We start from the raw sequence: 27,033 nt of genomic DNA, 5'->3' as shown, positions 1-27,033 counted from the left end.
GATATATTTTTAGAAAACAATAATAATATATCCTATCAATTTTTCAAAGATTTGGAATAAATCTGCAAATCTAACCAAACTATACGGACTATTTATGTAATTTACTTTTTTGTAAATGGCATTAAGAACTCTTTCCTAGCATTTTCTTTAAATAGGCTTGAAGTTGTGGCTCTTTTTTACTAGAAAGGTTGAGTGCTTCCTTGTTTCAATCAAAGCATAAAGCAACATCCAGGTACTCGTCGTTTTCACAATACTTTGCATATTTAATTAAATACTTTGCATATTTAATTAGAAGTGGAAATTTTCTTTCTTTCTGAAAAGATTTTAAGTTAATAACGGCATTATGTTGACGTTAATATGTCATTTGCTGAAGAACCTTGACAAATGTCTTTGGCTCTTTAGTATTACTATACTAGGTGTGAGACCCGTATATGATACAGGTTGGTTAAAACAAAATGTTAATATAAATGATTAAATGGAAAATTTATTTGAATTTGAAATTTAAGATAACTGAAAATTATGAGAAAAAAACATGCAAAAAATAAATAAATTAAAATTATGTGTTTAGTTATCAAATTTGTATCCTAACGGGTAATTATAACAAAATGCTAAACACAAAGGTTTAAACTGTAAATTTATTTGAAATTGAAATTAAAATTTAGAATTTGAAATTTGAAATTAATAGTCATTATGGTAGGTTTAATTTATGGAAGTTATATTAATGATATATTGGAAATAAAAAATAAAGTAAATAACAAGTGGAAAATAAATATATCTCAAAATAATGATAAAATGACAAGTGGTCAATTGAATGAGAGAATGACATGTGGCAAAATCATTCTTATTTATTAAGGTAGATTCATTAGTTAATGAAATCAAATTTCGGTGCTACAACTTCAGCTAAATGGGTTGGAAGTGAGTTATATGAAACCTTAGAGTTTATAAATGAGTTTGAAAGTTCAATAAAAATGATCAAATAATCGGTTCTTTGGTTTAAAGTTCTAGTGATTCAAATTTTGCCGCATCGTGGTTAGCTTTTATTGCGTAAATACTAGTACTATCTTGAAATTAGAAAAATATTTGGTAAAAATGAGTTGTATCAGACAAATGGTTCAAATTATATATATATATATATATATATATATATATATATATATATATATATATATATATATATATATATATATATATATATATATATATAGAGAGAGAGAGAGTGAGTGAGTGAGGTTCAGTAGAGAACCATAATCAACCAAGAAACCAATTTTTTTTTCAACTTTTAGAACTTATTTTTTATCCAAAAAAACAATACAGAAATTCATAACTTTTTATTCTTTTTCCAATGATATCAAATTCGATATATTTTTTCCATCAAATTCACAATGTGAATCTAAATTCACACGGTGAATCCGAAAAATATTTTTCATATTCACAATGTTAAGTTATAAATTTAGATTTTTTTAGATTTTTTTTTCGATAAAGAATAAACACTAGAACTTGAAAAAAAGATTTGGTTCCTTGGAGAACCAATAATTGTGGTTCTCTATTGAACTTTTCTAATATCGATTAAATGACAAATAATCGTTTCAACATCTCCCAAGATCAACTATAAACTTACTTATAGACTAAACTACAGCGAAAGCAAATAAAATAAAATAAAGTCTTCAATTGAACAACTTCGGATGTTACATCTTTGCAAAATTCCTCTGTCGTCTTGTTGACCAATCCTTCTCCCTAGCCTTCTTACTGCCACTTGTTATATAGTTTCCTAGGCTGCGCACATTTAAAGTTTCTAAATGGATAAGCCTAGGGCCTAGTGAGTTCATGTTGCACATACATGTTCATCACTTAAAAAACATATAGTTTATCATATATCTTAAATAAATCATACAACAAAACATATCACCCGATGGCATAATTTAGGGGAACGATTAAATATCCAGAGGAAGAACCAAAGGTTCATTTCCCTTCTCCTTGAGACAACTTATCATCCATTATACTCAAGTATTTTAAATATCCAAGGAATGAGTATGATTCTCAATTCTCATCCCCGCCGGTCACACACATCCGTCATGCTCACAGCGATTAAACACCCACCCGTTCCCGCTAAACATGCCATCCGAAAACACACCCAGTAGATAGCAAATCCAAAATAACATTTGTACGCAACCATACTTATCATAAAACATATTGTCAATAAATAAATAAAAACTACATAATAAACGCATGATAAACATTTATGTGCGAGCAACCACAGAATACGAAAAACTCACCTTGCAACTGATAAGTCCTAACCGAAGCTTTGTTGCTAACCTGCACCCTATATTCCACCAACAAATTTTCTAAGATTGTAATCCTAGGAAAGCATCCTATGTGATTATTTTGGTTCAACTGTCTTTGTTTCTCATCCGACCAACTATTAGAAACGATAATTGTTGATTACCATTTTCTTTTGTAATAACCTTCTTGTACAACTTATGACACTTCCCTTTATATTATTCTTGAATAAAAACTTTATCGTAAAATATTTTAATTAGCCATCCGAAAATCTAAAAAAATGTTTTAATCATTAAATACAAAGGTTAAAAGCTAAAATTATGTTGAATATGTGACTTTACACTAACAAATTAAAAAACTCAAAGACCATCTCCACCATTATTGTTTTCGATCTTAAGAATGCAATGCGCAAGAACCTTTTCCATTATTATTTGTCAAGTTATTAACAGTCCAAGGACCTTTTATGTAACTTCAGTTTCCAATCGGTGAAGCAAGGCACTAAACTGTAGGGGTGGAAATTATTTGGTCCGGAACCGAAAAACCCGAAAACCAAATCAAACCGAAATCGATTTCAGACCAAACCATATTCAAACTCGGTTTTTGGTTTGGTTTGAGACCGAACCGAATTGTAAATTTGGTTTTTGGTTCGAGTTTCGGTCTTATGAAGTTTAAACAAAACCGAAACGAAAAACCGAATTTCATAAATCAGTTAATTCAAAAATATACTTTATATTTTATATTAAATAAAAGTATTAATTTTAAAGTAAAAAACATTTTAACTCATTTACTCTTTGAATCATTTTGTATGAAACTTTAGATTTTTCTGTTTGTAACTTTAAGTTTCTATGATAAAAACATTTTAATTTATGTTTGAAAATTTTTTAAGTTAATATTTGGTTTCCTCGGTTTTCAAAACGAACCAAACCGAATTAGAATTTGGTTTTCGGTTTGGTCTAGAGAATTTGAATTCGATTTGGTTCGGTTTTCGAATTGGACAAAAAAAAATTTCAAACCGACGAAACCGGAAAACCAAAAAACCGAACCGATTCTCACCCTTACTAAACTGTTGGAATTTTTAACTTTAAAAGAATCAACGAGATTATAAAAGTTCTAGGGGCTAATGTGTAATTATGGTTTTTCTTCCCTATAAAATGGAGAGAAACAATAATTCTATGCACGCAATAAGTCTCGGTAAACAAACCTTATTGTCAGTTATTATTTACTAGTTGTGAAACCCGTATATTATACGGGTTAATTAAAACAAAATGTTAAATAAAACGATTAAATGAGAAGTTTATTTGAATTCGAAATTTGAAATAAATAAAAATTATGAGAAAAAAAAAACATGAAATAAATAAATTAATTAAAATTATTGTTTAGTTATCAGACCCGTATAATAAACAGGTTAATTATAACAAAATGTTAAACACAAAGGTTTAAACTGTAAATTTATTTGAAATTGAAATTGAAATTTAAAATTTAAAATTTGAAATTAATATCATTATTGTAGGTTTAATTTATGGAAACTAATTAATAATATATTAGAAATGGAAAATGAAATAAATGACAAGTGGAAAATAAATATATCTTTAAATTATGACAAAATGACATGTGACAAATTGAATGAGAGAAGGACATGTGGCAAAGTCATTCTTATTAATTAGGGTAGATAGATTTTTTTTTTATTTGTTTGTTTTGGTAAAGTACAATTCAAACGTCAAGTACTTGTAAAAAAATAGGGCCGGAAGCCCGTCTTCCTTACCCGAAAGAACTTATCATTTCTGCCATTAATAAACATTTGGGAAACTTTATTTTTTTCTGAAAATCGTATAAAATAATTTAATAAAAACCATCATTATTTATCTCCACTTCTGTCTAACCATAACCCATAAATAATTTTCTAATTTTCGCTCCATAATCCAGTTGATTAAACAAATTATTGAATAAAAACGTTCCTTATAACTTTTGTCGATTTGACACTGATTGGATCGAATTGAGACACTAGGTTGAACCAAAATACGTTTAACACTCATATAAATCTATCTAAGCAACTAATCAAGCTTAAATTGAGTGATCATACCTTAATTTCAAAAGAAAACTCCAAAAACTCTTCAAGAACTTCCAATCCCTATTACTCCTTCGATTCTCCGTCGATTTCTAGAATTCTTGTGGGGTTTACACTCGATTTTTCGTGCTATATATAATGCCTAGATGCTTAACTAATGAAACCTTTACATTAGCTCGAATTTACGGCCTAATCAATGTGCGTTTTTTTGTAGATATTAAGCCTCATAATTTGTCACTAATTGCATCATTAACTTTGAACTAATCATTATTTTGTGTGTGTGTGTGTGTGTGTGTATATATATATATATATATATATATATATATATCATTATCTTACATACTTATAAAGCTTGCATTTTCTCTTGATTGTCATGCATTTGAAACCCCCCACAATAATTTGCTAAAATCTTATGCATTTGAAACCCCCCAACCTTTTCACCTTCTTAATAATTAATCACACATAATCAATAGTAATTCATATGAGACAATAATTTGCTAAAACCTCATGCATTTGTATCGTATTAGAACATGTTTGAGTCCTTGGGTTTTAGACTTTAGTAAACGGGTAATCCGTTTGATACGTTAGATTTGAAGCTATCTTATTCGAATTACCCAAAACAAGAGATAAATTAATAATATATGCTCATGCATGTTTTGTACAAGCCCCAATCAAAATACAATATATCATGATTATACAATTAAGTGTCTTTTATTCCATTTTTGTCTTTATAACAAAAGCTTGTTTACGTGGCGAAGAAAGAAAACTTAAAGATGAATATTTAGGTTGGATGTTTATATAAGATTTGTTTTAAATATATAATATAGATATAAATACACAAATGTGTGTCAAATACAACCCATCACAAATTTAATGTTATAAACTACAGTAAAACTCAAATTGGTTTTCCAAATATAATGTTTATACTATAATATAATATAGTAGAAGAATACCATATAGTAGACGAATCCTACATGTTGTGCAGAATTTTAGTTGCATAGATAATATATTATGATTATATTTCATTTAAAATATGTTAGGGTCATTTGGTTATTACATTGTTGTATTAAGCACTATAGTCTCATATATGTTGAATGACTCTTACAAAAATGATATCTGTAATTTGAATATAATATAATATCTTATGATGTTTATTGAATGATATTATCTTCGATTGAGCACTTTTTAATTGGAATCAACTTTATTATTATAGTTAAAAATTTTGGCTCCGTTTTTTCTTTTCATTAGTTCTAGAATATGATTTTTTATATTAACTTAAAATATGCCACTATCTTAAAATAGATTGAGAATGAGATTTTTTTATATTTACTTAAAATACGGCACCATTTTCTATTAAATAGTAAAACTAACAAAAGTCGTTAAATATGTATTTTTATGAGGTTCAACATAAATAGACGACCACAAATGAGAATCCATATCTAATGAATCATCAACTAATTACATTAGATATTAATGTGTACATAAAAATTACATTTAAAATTTTAAACTAATAGTAAAAAAAATTTATTATTTATTATGATAAAAAATCTGTAAATCAAAAAATATACATGCTATTTAATCACATACAACTTTTATGTATGGCTTATTCACAATACATTAAACAATATATAACCATATTAAACAACATCATTATCCCACTGCGCAACGCGCGGGCATTCGCCTAGTATACTTATGAAGGAAACATTTTTCCATTCACCACATTCATTTGGAACTCCCATGCATTTTTCCTTTCACCACATTAATTTGAAAGTCCTATGACTTTTCAATTTCTTTTTAATAATAATTATAAATTGTGTAATAAGGTTAAATAAATATCAAACATAAAATGTAATTCTATATAAACTAAATTTCAATATTAAAATAATATCTTTAATTCTACTTATAAAATTATGTTTGTTAACTTTTAACATATTATACTTAATTAATTAGGTTTAATATATTGTTGGATGTAAATCATTATCGTTTTAAAGATACAATTTTGGAACAATTTGTATAAAATACTTAAATTATTAATTTAAGTATAACATTACAGAGTCAACTTAAATATAAATTTTAGTTCAACTTAGACAACCTAAAAAATATTTTGTAAATATTTAAAAGCGATAAATTGTAGTGTCTTTCTAATAATGATCATAAGTTGGTTAATAAGGTTAAATAAATATTAAACACAAAGTGTAATCATAAATAAACTAAATTTCAATTTTAAAATAATATCTTTACTTCTACTTATAAAGTTATGTCTTTAACTTTTAACATATTATACTTAATTTATTAGATTTAAAATGTTGTTGTATGTAACCATTTTCGGTTTAAAGCTACAACTTTTGAACAGTTTGAACAAAATACTTAAATTGTTAATTTAAATATAACATTACAATGTCAATTTAAATATAAATTTCAGTTTCACTTAAAAAACCAAAGAATATTTTATAAATAGTTAAAAGTGATAAATTGTAGTGATAAATGCAAAAACTAAATTGTAATCTCAATTAAACTAAAATATTTCTTAAAAATATTTTTATAATCATTAAAATTTTTTCAAATAAGTAGCTTAAAATAAATAGTTTAAAATAAGTTACAATAATAATAGTTAAAAATAACTCTATATAAATGATTATATTGTTACCTATAAAATCAAAAAAAACAATGTTTGATGTTTTAAATAATTATTATGATAGAAATTAAAATATTGCGAAAATAAATTTTAAAACATTAAATAACAATAACAACAACTATAAATAACATTAAGCCATATATTATATTTAATTTTATTCATGTGTAACTCGAAGGTAGAAGTCATTCAAACGATTGAGATTATGCAGTTATAATGTATGTATATATTGATATATATTTCAAAATACTCAATATATTATACTAATTTAGTATACAAATTATTATATTAAATTTAACAACAAAGTTTTTGTTATATTTACAAAAGACATATATTTGTAAAGACTTCAACTATATAGATGTTTCTGTGCAACGTGCGGACATTCGCCTAGTATGTGTATATATATATATATATATATATATATATATATATATATATATATATATATATATATATATATATATATATATATATGGAAAATGTGAATATAACTTGTGTCTGGATAAGGTAATTTTCAACTCATGATTCGACTCTGACTCGTAATAATCAGGATACAAAAGAAATTATTTATAGATATCTATTCTAATAAATGAAAATCCTTTTGAAACATGTAACACCGTTATCGATTTGATCACATGTTATTTTGTGGTTATTTTTCAATTAAAAAAATTTTCACATGACATTTTATGGTTTTTTTTTTCATTTTATTAATTTCACATAGTATTTACAAGTCAAATGGATTTCCTCTATTGATATAATAAATGGATTTCAAATTTAGGAATGTAATAAATGTAATAAAATATAGAATAACACAAGAGCAATAAGCAAAGTATTATAAGTATCCAGGCTTTATTTCATAACAACCACAACACAATAGAATCATGCACCACCAATGATCATCCAACATCCACCACACCCATGTACCAAACATTTATAAATGCAACCTTCATATATGTAAATTTTTAAGTGATAATTTTGCTCCTTTTCATTCCCAAACTAAAATTTATCAACTCAAAAATGCACAAAATCCATTGAATAAACAAAAAGGAAGTGGGATGCTATAATAAATAGATTAATGAAAGTGTGTCGCTACTTGCTATTTCTTGAGCAACTCTGTCTTGTAGAGCAGCAACAATTCCAAGTTCTTTTTCTGCATTCATGATAAGTTGAGGCCTAATCCCAAAGCTTATTTTATCTATGGCATTGTAAAATTCAAGAAGACAGGTAAAGGTAACACATAAAACCATTGAAAGTTCTTTGTCTGAGAATAGCTTTGATCTTTGACATTCCAAGTTCTTTGTCTGAATTTACCTTTGAAAATATAGACTCACTTAGACAATTCCACAAAAAGTTGGCATGCATTCTATATTCATTAGCAACAAATAAAATGTCACAAACATAGTCAAATGACTCAAATTGAAGTATACTTCAGCCGATTACATGTGCTTCCTTCTATATCTCTCATTTACATCACCTATACCAACTCCAGACGGAAAACTAAAATATAATCTAATGTTCATACACAGATTAATGATTTACAAAACAGAACTATTGAGAGATTTAAAATTACCATCGTGGATGTTAATGCCTTCGATTTGTTGCTTATGAAAATAGTATTAGGCTATCAGTTCCCAGAATATCTTATTTCTGACCATGGCTGATAACCTCCATCATATAATCTACAATTATGAACAAATGTAATATTAAAATTTAGAAAAAAAATCGACGACATTGAATATAATGAAATTGGTACGAATCGTAAATTTAACTTAAGTTGAGAAAGACAAAAACGATTAGAAAATATGACTGTTGGCAGAAATAATAAAAGCACAGTTGATTACTAACCATCTCTAAAAAATCAATGTTAGGGCTTTCTTGGGCAACAACGGTAGAAGTAGAAGACCATGAAAATAGAAACATCGGACTAAGCAGATGCATGAATGGCAGCTGGTTTTGTATATGTTGAAAGTTACTGATCTTTAACCCTCTGCATCACTCCCTAACAATCCTTTCGGCGTGAGTATGGTTGTTGTCATCTGAGAAAAGAAATTATAATTCATATAAAGTCAATAGTTAAGAAATAAAATCATATTTTGGAGTTCATATGATCAAATTCAAAGTCTATTACAACTTTGATTGCACCATTGTAGATCAAATCACATCAATGATGAAGGATAAGCAGTAATTTTAATAATAATCATCATAAATGATGAAAACTTGGATTTCAAAAATAAACCTTTCGCTCATGTTGGTTCCATTCCGAAGTGGTAGAGACGGTGAACCCATCTGAGGGTAGAGGGCTTCTCGATTGTTTTACAAAGACGTGATTGGACGATTTTTCTCCGATCAACCATGGCACCCCGACTGCAGGATTGTTGATCGGAGATCAAAAGGAAGCTATGAAGAATCGGAATCCGAGGGTCGACGAGGTTTCGAGGAACAATACCTTGACCCCTACGATGTTGGTTGTTCCTTTTCTTACTCATCGACGTAGCTCTCTAGAAGGTAGATAAAATAGAAACGAAGAAGAAAAGATAAGTGGACTTGTCGGCAGTGGGTCCAAAACGGGACCGGTTTACCCGGACCCGAAACCCGGAATTAAAAGATTATAAGAACCGAGAACCGGACCGGTATACGGCAACCGGTTCCGGTTCAGTTCCGGGTACTAAACCGGATATAATGGGTATACAACCGGTTGGAACCGGAAATTGATAAATGAAACCGGATTTGTGTATTAGACCCAGAAATAGTCGAAAACCCGTAAATGAAATCGGAACCCAGAATTTTTACACAAAAAAAATATATATAGTAACCCGGAATACTTTTTAATAAAAACTCCCCACCGATAACCAACGTCTTCAAATCAAAAACCTATTTTGCAAAACAATATATTTCAATTTTTTTCAAGTAATGTACATTAATTAAATTGTTATGGATTTTTACATCAAACGTTTTATATATTAGAAATCAGTAGAGAGGTAGAACAAAATGTTTGTGCCATGAATTAAAAAACAACACCAAAATCATTTCATTTCCATAATCAGATCATGATGCACCTAATTGGAGTGTTATATGGTAAATTTAACTTTTCTTGACATGACGACATATACTGTAGAAGAACATTAAATACCTCTAATGCTCCTCCCCTATAAGACAAATATTTTTAACATTCTGGTTTTATGGTCTCTTGTCGTTGATCACATAGAAGGGAAAAAAAACGAGATTGGTGAATGTTCTAGTTGATGTTGACCACAGTAGTTTTTTTTTTTTTTTTTTTTTTTTTTTTTTTTTTTTGAGAAGCCTTTGTCGTCGTGTAGATTAAACAGATGAATCAGGCGTATTCTTTTTAATAACCCTTTAGTGTCCGGTTCCGGTCCGTTAAACCCGATTTCGGTTTTTTTTAGAAATCCGGTTCAAAAACCCGAAATACCCAGATCCGTTGGACCCGTACCTGGAATACCCAGAACTCGGATAAGATTAATTTTGAAACCCAATACTCGGACCGTTTAAGGATATCCCAGTTAAACAGGATTCGGTTCTGGTCTGATTCCGGTTCCGGTCCGGTTTTCCGGTTTTATAACTCATCCCTAGTCGGCACCATCACCATCGGCGGCCGACCACTTCTTTTCTATTCCGGTGACCACACAACAACATAGACAAATCCATAAAGGAAAACTGAAAGACCGTAAAACCCACCAACACAATCAAAATCGCAAAGATGGTACAAAGATGAATTTAGCTTTTCAGATCTATTTACGATTTGCAAAAATCAAGAAACGTTTCAGGCCTAACGGCCCTAAGAGAAATAGGAGAAAAGGAAATCGGAAGATGGATGAAATCAGAGAGTATGCATGTAGGGTTCGATTACGAAGACGATGCATGAAATCAGCGAGAGAAGATGGATTTGATGACCACCGATTTCGTGTGCAACGAAATCGATTAAGGAAACGTGTTAGGTGGAGAGGCAATGGGAAGCATCGTGTTAGCTGGAGAGGCAGTGCGTATGGCGGTGGACAGTGGGTTTTTTTAGGAGATAACACGTGGAATCCATTATCCATGTAACATCCATAAAATTCAATCCAAATTAAAACTTTTTGAAACATTTCAAAAACCAATAAGTATTACACTTGTATTTCCAAAATGGTTTATTATCAGAGTTTCCCAGAGACCCTAAGTCCAAAACACGAGGATGTGTATGATCACGCCTTCGCCTTGCCGAGACATCTGAAACACCTAAAAAAATAAACTGAAACTGTAAGCACAAAGCTTAGTAAGTTCCCCCAAAATTCCAACACCTTACAATTATAACCATATCATATAACAAATACAGAACAACAAGCATACTGGGCCCTCGGCCTGACTGGACCGCCCAACCAGACCTACAATCTATCTGGATCTATCCCGAGCCTTCGGTATGACTGGGCCGCCATATGGGCCCACAGTCTACCCGGACCGCTCGTAGGGTATGTTGGCCTACAGCACAAAGCAGGACCGCCTCAACCCAACCCCCAACCAAACAAACATGTGCATATAAATATCATACGCTAGCTCATTTGATATAACAATCAAACCGATCTAACAAATCACCAATCATAGCAATATCCCAATAACCGGGATATAGACCTAACCGGTCACTAACATAGCATCATCCTATAACCAGGACAATCATGTGCACATAGATATCATATAACACTAGCATGTATATATATATATATATATATATATATATATATATATATATATATATATATATATATATATATATATATATATATATATATAACAGTCAAACCGATCTAACAGATCACAAAGCATAGCAACAATCCTATAGCTAGGATATCGACCTAACAAGACACTAACATAGCATCATCATATATACCAGGATACCGACCCAACCGGGTCACTAAAGCATAGCATATTGCCATCCTAACTACCAGGATGTGAATTAGTAAGCATAACATGCAATAATCTGAATACAATCCATAAAGGGCCGACCTTGGTGCCTTAGACCCTGTTGATATAGTGAGGAGAACTCACCTGGCACTGCTGAAGTCCTGCAGATAAAACTCCAGCTGCTGGTTGACAGATTCCCAAGCTGCCAACATCAAACAACACCCAATTAATAATTGGGTTCCAAGACAAAAGTCCAACTCACGCACCAAAGGCCCAAAAAAAATTGGGCCTAGACCTCTACATGATCTTTCCTTAAGGCCTACCCAATTATTCCAATCCAATTTCCATGGCCCAATATCACATAATCATAAAGTCCCAATTACGACCTATCTATGGCCCAATTTTCCAAATTGGGCCCAAGTCCTCACATGGGCCTTATCCTAACACCCATATAATTATTTAGTCTATTTACTTATTCTTGAAAAGCCCATTAGTAGTCCAATAGCCAAAGCCCAATAGAAAGGCCCAATACCAAACCCAAGTGAAATTAGGGTTTCACATAAAATGACAATTAGGGTTAAGTGTTTCTTACTTAACCCATTAAGGACTTAATCCATTAAGTCCAATATTGCCATAAGCTAGTTTGCCACTGATTATTAATTATTATTTTAGGTTTAATAATTAATTCTCATGTGAGTGTGTCCCGATTAATTCTCAACAATTAGGGTTTTATGCCCTTAGGGTTTTCCAAACCCTAATTAGGGTTTTCCATCCCAATACTAGCCCATTAGTCCATTGGTTGGGCTTTAAGGTCACATTGGGCCTTATTGGCCCATTAGGGTTAATTTGGGCCCACTAGGGTTTCATTGATCCCACATTGTCTAAACATCCCTCAAACGAGGTCCAAACGCAAACAAAACACACCGCCACCCGACATGGCGGGCGGTGGCGGCAGGAGGTGGCAACCACCACCTCACGGTGGCGGTTTCAAGTTTTTCTTTCATTAATCCCGCACTATTACAACTTACAATAATATTCAACATTACACACACATAGAAACATACACACCTTCCATGGCGGTCTTAAGGCAGCAGCCACCATGGCCGGCGGCCATGGTGGTTTTTCCTTGATTTTTCTCCGGCAGCAGCAACTCGAGGCACCAATAATTTGCGAGACACAGCTGCAACACGCACATCCGATTTAGAATACACTCCCGCCACCCAGGCGGCTCACGGCGGCGGCGACATCGAGGGAAGCGGCCAACAGCAGCGGTTGTCGGCGACGGTCATGATGATTGGCAGCAGCTTGTGGCGAAACAGAAACATAGAGGCGACGGCTACAACGAAATCTGACAGCAGCCGGTCCACCCGTCCCTCCCACGACCAACTCTCATCTTCTCCGGCGAAGAGTGTAGCGACTGTGGCGTGCCGGCAGGAAAAAGGAAGAGAAGGGAGTCGATTGGAATAGCAGCAACGACAACCACATACTCTGCTGTGGCTCCGTACTCCACACAGGCGAAGCGGCGGCAGTTGGAGTTGAGAACTCGTCTTCGACGGCGGCGACGACAACGGTTTGTCGTGGTTTGCGTCCTTGAGTTCGCCGGTGACTGGAGCATCGGAGTTTCACACTATGGCGTGGAGATGGTGTGACATCCCCAAAATCTCGGCCAGAAAAGACCGATTTTCATTTATGCTTTTAAATATTTTCAGAGTAAATCCTTTCGGTTTGAAAGAGTTGCGGAATTTGTTCCCAAAAACAAAACATGATAAAACAATGTTTACCAAAGCATTTCATAAAAGAAATGTATTTTCATTATAATCAAAACTCGGGGTGTCATGTTCCGATACAGACCAATAAGCATAAACGAATACATTACAAGTCATTTAACAAATATAAACATATGCAGACTTGTAAACAAAACAACTTGATGGTTCATCCATCTCATGCCCTTCCGCCACTTCCTGTAATACAATTTAAAACTGAGAGGGTCAGGCTTGGGAGCCTGGTGAGCATATAGGGTTTTCAACCCACAATAAATAATCATATTTAATTTTCACCAACCAACAATAACCCAATTACCCATTCCCGTTATTCTCACTTTAATGTCCCTAATACAACTAATCATAAGGGACCTAGTCTAAGAATATTTCATCGGGGCGACAACACATGCTTCGGGGGTACCTCAACAATATAAGTCAAATAAGGCAACCATGAGGGGGATGGAGTACAGCGAATGAACACCCAAGTTCATTAACACCTACAGGTGGCGAACCTGCTAATGTTTCCACAAGACTGTCTAGAATAGCCAGTGGTCGTCATCTAAACTCCGCTAGATGACTCAATCAAACAACAACGAGGCCTCTCATATGTTTTTACACACCAACTATCTACCCATGTTCTACCCAACATATTAGTAGATAAAAATATACATTTGTATACATAGTTAAAAACCTGTATAGCATGCTTTGATCAACACATATATCACATAACAGATGAGGCACACACACACATAGCACATATCTCATAGAGAATAAATCATATCTATGAGATAGAAGAGTGTGAATACACATTCACACATAACACAACCAAATATATACACATAGCACGTATTTTATTTAAAATACTTCATATTATTGTATTTGGAAGAAGGTAACTACACACTCTCACTTATAAACAACAATGCACTTAATACACTCGGACCAAACTTGTATTATTATCGTGTTTATGAAAGTTAGTATACACTCACTTGATCAGAAGATGATCGGACAGCACTACGACTTGCAGTAGTAGTAATCCACAACAGATCTGGAAGATCTCCTCGAAAATCGAACTTCTCGCGGGCAAAGCTTCGACTCGGAAACCGCACTTCTCGGGATCTTCGGGATCTCGGGACTTGCCTCGGGGCTCGGGAATATTACCGGGGCTTCGGGGGTTTACGCGCAGAGCTTCGGCACAAAAACGAGAGGAAATTAGCAAATGAACCCGGAACCCTCGCATCCTATTTATAGGAGGCTGGAAGCCTCAATTACGCGGGGCGTACAGCAGTACGCGAGGCGTACTGCTCCAAGTTCGTAAGCGCATGCGTCATCCGAAGCCACTTGCTGCGATGTCGACACCTTCGGAGTACGCGGGGCGTACTCGAGTACGCAGCGCGTACCTCGGATCAGATCGATGACTCGCCTTCGGATAATGCTTCCGAATTTTGATTTAAATTTAAATACAAAATGATTTATAAACTTCGGAAATTCATAACTTCTTCATACGAACTCCGTTTTCGACGTTCTTTATATCCACGGAAAGGTGAGACTACGCTCTACGACTTTCGTTTAGACTTCGTCGGCTAATTTTGACTTTATTTTTATTATTTATTTTTAATAGGCCGTGACAGAAACTTTCGTTATAAATTCATAACTTCTTCGTTTGACGTCCGTTCTTGCCTAACTTTTTATCGCTTCGACACCAACAATGAGATCTTCGATTCTCATTTAGATTGCTTCGGCTAAAAACCCCTCGATCTCAAATCGAGTAAAACAGGCTGCATAATGCTAAGCCGAAACTTCGATAAATCATAACTTCCTCATACGATGTCAGATTTGGGCATTCTATATATATTCGTAAACCTCGTTTCAACTACTATAACATAAATCAAAGATATTAAGTTTATTTTACACTTAAATTTTGACGCTTATTTTTATTCTTAATTAATCAAACCACATAATTAAACAATTAAGCACAAAACATATAATACTCAAATAATACAATCTTATTACTTCAAAATGGGTTACAAAGGTTAACCTAGACTATTACATTGCTAAAAGTGGCAAACCCGAAAACACAGGCGTTACAATTCTCTCCACCTTAGAATGATTCCGTCCCCGGAATCAAACATCGACAAACAAATGCGGATAACGACTCAACATGTCACTCTCCGTCTCCCAGGTGAGATTCGGCCCATTCGTGTGTTTCCATCGGACAAGCACTAATCCAACCATTTTGCGTCGCAACTTCTTAGTCTTTTGGTCAACAATTGCCTCTGGTTCTTCAATCAACCTTTTGTTCTCATCAATTCTCAATTCAGAAATTGGAATTATATCGGGAACTTCTCCTGTGAACTTCCTCAAATAACACACATGAAAAGTGTTGTGAATTCCATTCAGTTCCTCGGGTAATTCGAGCTTGTAAGCTTGGTTCCCAACCCTCTGAAGAACTTTAAACGGTCCAATAAACCTTGGACTCAACTTTCCCCTTTTACCAAATCTTATAAGTCCCTTCCACGACGAGACTTTAAGCAAAACCGAATCTCCAACCTCAAAAGTCATCGGTCTTCGCTTCTTGTCAGCATAGCTCTTTTGACGATCCTGAGCCGCTAACATTCTTTCCCTAATTATTTTCAACTTTTCAGCAGTTTGATGAACCATCTCCGGTCCCATATACTGCTTTTCCCCAGCCTCAAGCCAACAAGAAGGCGTACGACACTTCTGTCCATACAAAGCTTGATAAGGTGCCATCTTAATGCTCGAGTGAAAACTATTATTATAGGAAAAATCTACCAAAGGTAAATGTTCATCCAAATTACCTAGGAATTCCAAGGTACATGCTCTCAGCATATCTTCAAGTGTTTGTATTATTCTTTCACTCTGACCATCAGTCTGCGGATGGTAAGCTGTGCTTAAACATAACTTGGTACCCATTTCCTCTTGTAGACATTTCCAAAACCTTGAGGTGAAACGGCTATCACGATCCGATACAATCGTTAACGGAACACCGTGAAGCCTCACAATTTCCTTCACGTAAGAATTCACAAGCTTTTCCATAGACCATTTCTCCCTGGCCGCTATGAAATGCGCACTCTTAGTGAATCGATCTACGACCACCCAAATCATGTCGTGACCATTCTTTGTTCTGGGCAGTTTAGTGACAAAATCCATAGCAATGTCTTCCCACTTACCCATAGGCACAGGCAATGGTTCTAAAGTCCCGTAAGGTTTCTGATGTTGTGTCTTGACTCTCGCACAAGTCACACACTCGGCCACATACTTTGCAATATCAAGCTTCATCGTCGGCCACCAGTAGTAGGGTTTCAGGTCCCTATACATTTTAGTGCTACCAGGATGAATTGAGTACATGGTTTTGTGAGCTTCTTCCATCAGAAGATCCCTAATTCCTCCTGACTTAGGTACCCAAATACGATCTTGGAATACCTTCAGTCCATGACCGTTTGTACCAAACACCAACGTTTTACCCAAACGTTCCTCCTTTCGGTCATTTTTCTCAGAAGCTTCCTCTTGAGCTTTCTTTATACTTTCCACAATGGTCGAGACAACTTCAATTCTCAACGCTCTTGGCCTCTTCCTTTCAAGATTGACTTTCCGACTGAGAGCATCAGCAACAACATTAGCTTTACCGGGGTGGTAAAGTATCTCGCATTCGTAGTCTTTAAGTAATTCTAGCCAGCGTCGTTGCCTCATATTTAATTCTTTCTGATTAAAGAGATATTGGAGACTCTTATGATCAGTGAAAAGTTTGCACTTCGTGCCATATAGGTAATGCCTCCATATTTTCAGAGCGAAAACTACCGCTGCCAACTCCAAATCATGAGTCGGGTAATTCTTTTCATGCTCTTTCAGCTGTCGAGACGCATATGCTATCACCTTTTCTCTTTGGGTCAAAACACAACCCAATCCAACACCAGACGCATCGCTATAAACAGCGAAGTCTTCAACTCCATCGGGTAGAGAAAGTATCGGTGCCTCGCATAGCTTCTTCTTTAACTTCTCGAATGCTTCTCTATGCTTATCACTCCAAGCATAAGTAGCTCCTTTGTGGGTCAAAGTTGTTAATGGAGTAGCAATCGAAGAAAAGCCTTGGATAAACCTGCGGTAATATCCGGCTAATCCCAAAAAGCTTCGAACCTCCGTGGGACTTTTCGGTTGTTCCCACTTCGTCACAGCTTCGATCTTCGCTGGATCAACCATTATCCCTTCTTGGTTGACCACGTGACCTAAGAATTGGACTTCACGAATCCAAAAATCACACTTGGAGAACTTTGCATAAAGCTTCTCCTTCCTCAAAACTTCTAACACTTCTCGCAAGTGTCTGCCATGCTCCTCCTGGCTTTTCGAGTAAATCAGAATGTCGTCTATGAACACTATCACGGATTTATCAAGGAACGGATTACAAACCCTATTCATCAAATCCATGAATGCTGTCGGAGCATTGGTTAGTCCAAACGACATAACCAAGAACTCGTAGTGTCCATATCTAGTTCTGAATGCAGTCTTCTCGATATCTTGCTCTCTTACTTTTAGCTGATGATATCCTGACCTCAGATCGATCTTCGAGAAATAGCTCGAACCTTGCAATTGATCAAATAGGTCATCAATCCTCGGCAACGGATATCTATTCTTTATTGTTGCCTTGTTCAGCTCTCTGTAATCGATGCACATTCTCATACTTCCATCTTTCTTCTTCACAAATAACACCGGAGCTCCCCAGGGCGATGAACTAGGTCTAATGAAACCTTTGTCCAATAACTCCTGAAGTTGCATCATCAGCTCCTTCATCTCCGTCGGTGCTAATCGATAAGGTGCTTTTGCTATTGGCGTGGTTCCTGGTAACAAGTCTATTCTGAACTCCACTTGTCTATCAGGTGGCAATCCAGGAAGATCCTCGGGGAATACTTCCGGATAATCACACACCACTGGAATGCTCTGCATCACCTTCTTTTCTTTCTTAGCATCAATCACAAATGCTAAATATGATGTACATCCCTTGGTCAAACACTTTCTGGCTTTCATTAGAGAAATGATCCCAGAATTCACTCGCCGTTTGTCCCCATACACCATAAACGAATCTTTTCCAGGTGGGTTTACTTTAACTATCTTCTTCTTGCACAAAATTTCGGCATCATTGGCGCTAAGCCAATCCATTCCCAAGACGATGTCGAAACCATTAAGTTCGATAGGCAATAACGCCTCGCGAAACTTATTCCCATTAAGGTCGATTAAGATGTCTTTCATACGATGGCTAACAGGTACAAACTTGCCACTAGCTACTTCAACTAATAAAGCATTATCTAGTCTAGAAACAGGCAAAGCTAGCTTTCTACCAAACTCATGCGAAATAAAGGAGTAGTTGGCTCCAGAATCAAACAATATATGAGCAGGTAATTCGTTTACGAGAAAGGTACCTGAAGCGACATCAGCTTCATCCTTTGCAGCCTCAAGTGTCATCTGGAAGGCTCTCGCCTTCGGCTTTGGTGGAATGTTGGGCTTTGCTGCCTCCTTCTTCCTCGGACAGTCTTTCAAAATGTGCCCCTCTTCATTACAACCAAAACACATCCTTTTGTTGTTCGGACATTCATTGGCAAAATGTCCAACCTTTCCACACTTGTAGCAGGTCACATCCTCGCTACATTTCCCAAAGTGCTTTTTCTTACACTTATCACACCACTTCGCTTCGCCTCCTTTTCCTCCAAACTTTTTCGAATCAGATTTCGAAAATTTGCTCTTCTTACTGGAACCAGATGTTCCCTCAAACTTTCTTTTCTCACCAACCTCAACCTTGACGGTGGTTCTTCCCTTTATCATGTTCTCAACAGACTTGGCAGCCCAGATAGCTGCCTCTAGAGTAAGTTCCTGACGTACTGGCACCTCGTACTCCCATAGAAGTCCCTTCGCATACCGGTCCACCTTTGTCAACTCGTCTGGAACGATACGCAAGGCAAACTCCATCTTATCGGTGAAGTTATTGGTGTACTCATCCACTGACATGCTACCCTTCGTCAATGTCAAAAACTTATTCTCCAACTCCAACAGATTTTGAGCCGAGCAGAACTTGCGCTTGAACTGCACCAAGAACTCTGCCCATGACAATTGCAGTGGCTCATTAGGGCTTAAAGTCTTCCCTAGAGTGTTCCACCAACGAACGGCTCCACCTCGGAATTGACGCACGTCATAGATAGTCTGCAATTTACCTCTGCAGCCACAAGTCATGAAGGCTAGCTCCATTTCGGAGATCCAATCCATAACCCCAATCGGATCCTCCTTTCCATTGAAGGTCGATGGTTTGCAAGTCAAAAAGTCCTTGTACTTGCATCCCATTCCATCATTCCTTCCTTCACGGTTATCTTGCCTAACTATCGGTGGGTTGGCTTGACCAACAGACCCACTGAAGTTTCCACCTTCCGAGTGCCCTTCATTTAATTCAGGCTCTTCCACACGAATCGACAGTTCTTCACGATTTTGTTGAAGCAACCGTCTAGTTTCATCCATTTGACGATCCAACATCGTCTGAATCATCAATTGCACACCAGCCATGGTTATTGGCTCGGGTGCTGCTGCTACAACAGGTACTTGCTCAATCACTGGTGGTTGATTCCTGTTTTCGTCAGCATTTCCAACTCCACTTCTTGTTCTCACCATTTTGATCTACACACCGAATAAGGTGAAATCAGATCCTCAATCATGATAGATAATCAAATCATCCTTATCACTCCGAAACGTTTACATGCTAGTTCTAATATCGTAGACGCACGCTTAGAATCCTACACACATAAGGTTTCTAGATCCGGTCGGCAACAGACCATAGATCCGAACAAATAATATCATATATGGCAACATATAACATTTAGCACATAAAGCATTTTAGGCAACTTTCCTAAAATAAACTAGTGCTCGTGTCTAAACCACAACAGACACACATCTCAAAACTTCACTTAGCATTCTAAGTTTAAGTCTAGAAATCCTACAAATTCGTAGTTCGCTTAAACTAATGCTCTGATACCAACTGTGACATCCCCAAAATCTCGGCCAGAAAAGACCAATTTTCATTTATGCTTTTAAATATTTTCAGAGTAAATCCTTTCGATTTGAAAGAGTTGCGGAATTTGTTCCCAAAAACAAAACATGATAAAACAATGTTTACCAAAGCATTTCATAAAAGAAATGTATTTTCATTATAATCAAAACTCGGGGTGTCATGTTCTGATACAGACCAATAAGCATAAACGAATACATTACAAGTCATTTAACAAATATAAACATATGCAGACTTGTAAACAAAACAACTTGATGGTTCATCCATCTCATGCCCTTCCGCCACTTCCTGTAATACAATTTAAAACTGAGAGGGTCAGGCTTGGGAGCCTGGTGAGCATATAGGGTTTTCAACCCACAATAAATAATCATATTTAATTTTCACCAACCAACAATAACCCAATTACCCATTCCCGTTATTCTCACTTTAATGTCCCTAATACAACTAATCATAAGGGACCTAGTCTAAGAATATTTCATCGAGGCGACAACACATGCTTCGGGGGTACCTCAGCAATATAAGTCAAATAAGGCAACCATGAGGGGGATGGAGTACAGCGAATGAACACCCAAGTTCATTAACACCTACAGGTGGCGAACCTGCTAATGTTTCCACAAGACTGTCTAGAATAGCCAGTGGTCGTCATCTAAACTCCGCTAGATGACTCAATCAAACAACAACGAGGCCTCTCATATGTTTTTACACACCAACTATCTACCCATGTTCTACCCAACATATTAGTAGATAAAAATATACATTTGTATACATAGTTAAAAACCTGTATAGCATGCTTTGATCAACACATATATCACATAACAGATGAGGCACACACACACATAGCACATATCTCATAGAGAATAAATCATATCTATGAGATAGAAGAGTGTGAATACACATTCACACATAACACAACCAAATATATACACATAGCACGTATTTTATTTAAAATACTTCATATTATTGTATTTGGAAGAAGGTAACTACACACTCTCACTTATAAACAACAATGCACTTAATACACTCGGACCAAACTTGTATTATTATCGTGTTTATGAAAGTTAGTATACACTCACTTGATCAGAAGATGATCGGACAGCACTACGACTTGCAGTAGTAGTAATCCACAGCAGATCTGGAAGATCTCCTCGAAAATCGAACTTCTCGCGGGCAGAGCTTCGACTCGGAAACCGCACTTCTCGGGATCTTCGGGATCTCGGGACTTGCCTCGGGGCTCGGGAATATTACTGGGGCTTCGGGATGGCTTCGGGGGTTTACGCGCAGAGCTTCGGCACAAAAACGAGAGGAAATTAGCAAATGAACCCGGAACCCTCGCATCCTATTTATAGGAGGCTGGAAGCCTCAATTACGCGGGGCGTACAGCAGTACGCGAGGCGTACTGCTCCAAGTTCGTAAGCGCATGCGTCATCCGAAGCCACTTGCTGCGATGTCGACACCTTCGGAGTACGCGGGGCGTACTCGAGTACGCAGCGCGTACCTCGGATCAGATCGATGACTCGCCTTCGGATAATGCTTCCGAATTTTGATTTAAATTTAAATACAAAATGATTTATAAACTTCGGAAATTCATAACTTCTTCATACGAACTCCGTTTTCGACGTTCTTTATATCCACGGAAAGGTGAGACTACGCTCTACGACTTTCGTTTAGACTTCGTCGGCTAATTTTGACTTTATTTTTATTATTTATTTTTAATAGGCCGTGACAGAAACTTTCGTTATAAATTCATAACTTCTTCGTTTGACGTCCGTTCTTGCCTAACTTTTTATCGCTTCGACACCAACAATGATATCTTCGATTCTCATTTCGATTGCTTCGGCTAAAAACCCCTCGATCTCAAATCGAGTAAAACAGGCTGCATACTGCTAAGCCGAAACTTCGATAAATCATAACTTCCTCATACGAAGTCAGATTTGGGCGTTCTATATATATTCGGAAACCTCGTTTCAACTACTATAACATAAATCAAAGATATTAAGTTTATTTTACACTTAAATTTAGACGCTTATTTTTATTCTTAATTAATCAAACCACATAATTAAGCAACTAAGCACAAAACACATAATACTCAAATAATACAATCTTATTACTTCAAAATGGGTTACAAAGGTTAACCTAGACTATTACATTGCTAAAAGTGGCAAGCCCGGAAACACAGGCGTTACAGATGGATTGGCGGCTGCAAAGGCATGAAGAAGACGGTGACGGCTGGGAATAGTGAAGTAGGGTTAGGGTTAACCGGCGGTATAAGGCTTATATACCCGCTCCATGCAACTTATTACGAAAATGACAGAACTGGTCCCTCCCATTCCCAATATCTTCAAACAAAGTCCAATATTTACGTTTTATACCCTACCTTCTGAATTTCCTTTCAGATCAAGTCCGAAATTTACCTAACAGCCCTCCATTTTCAAAATCCTTTCAACTTTGATCCAATATTTACCAATTAACCCCCATCTTTCATAATTCATTACAATTCAGGTACAATATTTACCAAACACACCGTTGACTTATAAAAATCTTTACAAATTAAGTTCACAACTACACTTTAACCCTTGGACTTCAAATCTTGTCATTTGACTTCTTGAAACCAACACCCCACTAATTATTATTTAATTTTTGAGCTCTAACAATATAAAATAATAATAATTACTTCCCGAGGTTCCTGATTTATTATTTAATTAATCTCTTTAAAATGGAATGTTACAATCCAGAAGATAAAACTAAAAGAAAAAAAAGTCTAGCAAAGAAAAACAAAAAAAAAGTCACTAATAGGAACAAAATGCTATTGTTCCTAAGGGAATTCAAAATTAATATATTATATAGTAAATATTATCAAAAAAGTATTTTTATTATAATTCAATTTTTTCCAAAGTAATGGTTTTTAATTAATTAATTAAAAGAACAAATTACATTGCACTAATTTACAAACAATACTTTATATATCAATTAACAAATCATGATATAAATTATAAAAAATCAATAAACAATTTCTAAATAAACAATTACAAAGTTAAAGTGTAATATTAAATCCTAAACCATGTTTAATTTTATTTAAACACAAATCATGAATAGATGTTATTAAATTTATACGAGTATATTATCTACCTATAATTGTATGTTATATGACAATAATTTTTTATTATTATGATATTGAAGTACCTACTTATTTATTATTTCTATTGTATTTATTTCGAATTTTTATATTAAAAATGTTTAATGGTTACAACTTGGCATGTTCCAAATATGGAAAGCATTTAGATGCAAATGAATTTAGAGTTGAATGAGGCGGAAAGTTTTAATGGAAAACTTAAATGTTTATTGTTATGAAATGTCATAGTGGCGTTGAATTGACCATTGAACATTTCAATAGGAAAAAAATATTTTCCAACTCATAAATAAATATTTAAATATTTTCCATTAATTTAACTTTTGTTGAGTTGAAGGTATTGTAGAAAAAAATTGAAAGAAACCATGCATTAATCGAAGTAACGATTTTCAATCTCGTGCAGATAAGTTTAAGAAGCAATAACATTTAGCAAAGCAAAATGAGGAGAATGATGCTGGACCTGATTCCTCAAAAATGGAAACAATTATATCATGCATGGGATATCCGAGTGTTCATCGTCTTGAGTCTTTCCTTACAAATGTTTCTGATTCTCGCTGCTCCTTTGAGAAAACGAACAAAAAACAACATGATAATCACATTATTGTGGTCTTCATATTTGCTAGCAGATTGTGTGGCTAACTTTGCTGCTGGGCTCATCTTGAGCAGCCAAGGGAACCCTAATGACAACCCAACCGGAAAAGATGATAGGGTAGCTGTTCAAAACCAAGACCTTCTTGCGTTCTGGGCGCCATTTCTTTTGGTGCACCTTGGTGGTCCGGACACTATTACAGCTTTTGCGATGGAAGACAATGAGTTGTGGCCCCGTCATCTTCTTGGTCTTGTTTTCCAGTGTGTAGCTGTAGTTTATGTGTTTCTTCAGTCGCTACCTCAAAATCGGCTATGGATTCCAACAATGTTGATGTTTTTTACAGGAGTCATCAAATATGCGGAAAGAACACGTTCTCTTTATCTTGCTAGTTCCAAAATATTCAAAGAATCCATTTATAGATGTCCTGATCCTGAGCCGGCAGATGCAAAAATCATACAAGAATATATTTCAATGAAGAAGGCGAAACTACCTGCTAGAATTGTGATGGTTCCCAAGCCAGATTATGCAGCCGGTAGGACTAAAAGAGGAAATTTGTCAGAAATGGAGGTCGTGCAGTATGCTTATCAATTGTTTGAAACATTTAAAGGGCTTGCTGTGGATATGATTTTGATTACTCAGATACAACAGAATCAAAGTCGGAATTTCTTCCTGTATCGGACCCCAAAAGACGCTTTCAAAGTGGTTGAGACCGAGTTAAATTTCATCTATGATGTTCTCTTCACAAAAAATTGGTTGCTATTTTCTTCAGCAGGAGTCGTCGTCATTGGCCGGTTTTTATCTTTTGCAACGATTTGTTCAGCAATCTTATTATTTATATTCGAAAACAAAACAAATTTTCGAAGCTCTGATGTGACGATTACTTATACTTTGTTGTTTGGTGCTTTGGTTTTGGATTTGATCGCTCTGCTCATGCTTTTGTTTTCAAACTGGACCATCATTGGTTTACGGAAATCTCCTACTGCTCTGCTGGACAACAAGTCTCTTAAAACGCGAATCATCAGTTCATTTCTCAGACTCACGACTGAGGGCACCCTTCAGGACACAACATACCATGCTCAATCAAAAACAAGTGCATCACAAACTCTTAAATGTATACGACGAAGGTGGTCAGAATCCATTTCAACATACAACCTAATCGATTACTGTTTACACCGACGTCCAGCCTTAGTTAATTTATGTTTGGATCAGCTGGGGCTTATTGGCTTTATGGACGGGTTCCAGTATGTAAAATCCCAAAAGTTCACCAACCAACTAAGAGACTTCATCTTCGAGGAAATAAAAGCAAAATCAGAATTCGCAGATGACTTGGAAACTGCCAAGGCGATAAGTTCAGCACGAGGCGATTGGGTGATCAGTATAAGAGAAGGTTGGGATACCTTACTTAGATATGTTATAAATGTTGACTACGATCAAAGTATCATTATATGGCACATCGCCACCGAGTTATGCTACAACAAAGAACTTAAAAAAGAATCCATAGGTGCAAGAGATGATCTTCGCGATATTGCAAAAGTATTATCAGATTACATGTTGTATCTTCTTATCATGCAACCAAGCTTGATGCCAGTAGCAGTAGTAGGTATTGGAAAAATGCGGTTCCGAGATACTTGTGTTGACGCCATGATGCTTTTCGATAGTGGGAAAGGTCGTGAAGTAAAACAAGAGCAAAATCAAACTCAACGATATTGGAATATGGATTGGGAGCAGATAAATGCTTGCATGAAGATTCTTCAAGTATCCCCGGAAATGCCACCGGTGATCGGAAGGGGTGACCAGAGCAAGTCATTGCTCTTTGATGCTAGCAGTTTGGCCAAAACTATAATGGAGATAGAGGAGAAAGTCCCGTGTTTGAATAAATGGTTGATTATAAGCAAGGTATGGGTGGAAATGTTATGTTATGGTGCAAATCATTCACCAGCCAATACTCTAGCAGACCAAGTGAGCAAAGGTGGGGAGCTCATTACCATCGTTTGGTTGTTGATGGCTCATTTTCGTTTGAGTGATCAATTCCCAATTACTGAAGGCCAAAAAATAGCAAAACTCATTGTTGGCAAGTAGTTTTTAGTCTTATTTGGGTAATCTAATAGATCGTATACAATAATAACACAAGCAAAGACATTCTGTGCTACTCTCGTTACTATCTGAGTTACAATTTCAAGTATATGTAGGGAGTTGTAGAAGACAAATAACTTTTGTGTCAACGAAATAAAGTTCTAATAGATCGAGTCTTGCATTATCTTTTTCATCATTTCTAATTTATCATTGATGTAAAATTAATTGATATTTCATAACAGTGGAAGTGTGCCGATGAGAGAGAGAGAGAGTCTAAGGTTTGGGAAGAGTAGAGAGAAAGAAGGGATTAGTTTTTTATTACAGGGTTGCAGTGAAAAAATGGAAGAAACAACAAAAATGGAAGAAATGGAAAAAACTCGTCCAAATTCAGGAAGAAGATAAAGGTTTTTCAAAATTTGACGTAAAAGGTCCCTAGGGTTTAGTCTACTAACAAAATATACCTCCCTAAACTCTTTCTATAAAAATAGTTTCTGAAATTACAAAATTAATCCTTAACTTAAAAATCATAATTATTATTCTAGTTAAATAAAATTTTATTT

At 35.2% G+C, this 27,033-nt stretch overlaps 1 protein-coding gene and 1 long non-coding RNA gene across 2 annotated transcripts; one reads left to right on the top strand and one right to left on the bottom strand.

The window, feature by feature from the left end:
- The first annotated feature begins 188 nt into the window (after positions 1-188).
- LOC145072750 (uncharacterized) lies at positions 189-26,657 on the top strand. The gene is made up of 2 exons (XM_079019229.1): positions 189-232; positions 24,215-26,657. Exon 2 carries the CDS (start codon positions 24,251-24,253, stop codon positions 26,477-26,479), a length of 2,229 nt encoding a protein of 742 aa, XP_078875355.1. The 5' UTR covers positions 189-232; positions 24,215-24,250; the 3' UTR covers positions 26,480-26,657.
- On the bottom strand, positions 8,337-9,441 carry LOC145072749 (uncharacterized). The gene is made up of 3 exons (XR_013691140.1): positions 9,211-9,441; positions 8,820-9,010; positions 8,337-8,653 (listed from the first exon to the last, which is right to left on the bottom strand). It is a non-coding gene; the product is annotated as an uncharacterized LOC145072749 (long non-coding RNA).
- Positions 26,658-27,033: the final 376 nt, after the last annotated feature.

Source organism: Lactuca serriola, chromosome 1, assembly GCF_051521515.1.
Source record: "Lactuca serriola cultivar US96UC23 chromosome 1, Lser_US96UC23_V15, whole genome shotgun sequence".
NCBI lineage: Eukaryota > Viridiplantae > Streptophyta > Magnoliopsida > Asterales > Asteraceae > Lactuca > Lactuca serriola.
This window is presented reverse-complemented; position numbering and strand designations above follow the sequence as displayed.

Bases quoted from the DNA above. Each gene is read 5' to 3' on its own strand.
- LOC145072750 (XM_079019229.1), top strand. From the start codon at position 24,251: ATGAGGAGAATGATGCTGGACCTGATTCCTCAAAAATGGAAACAATTA.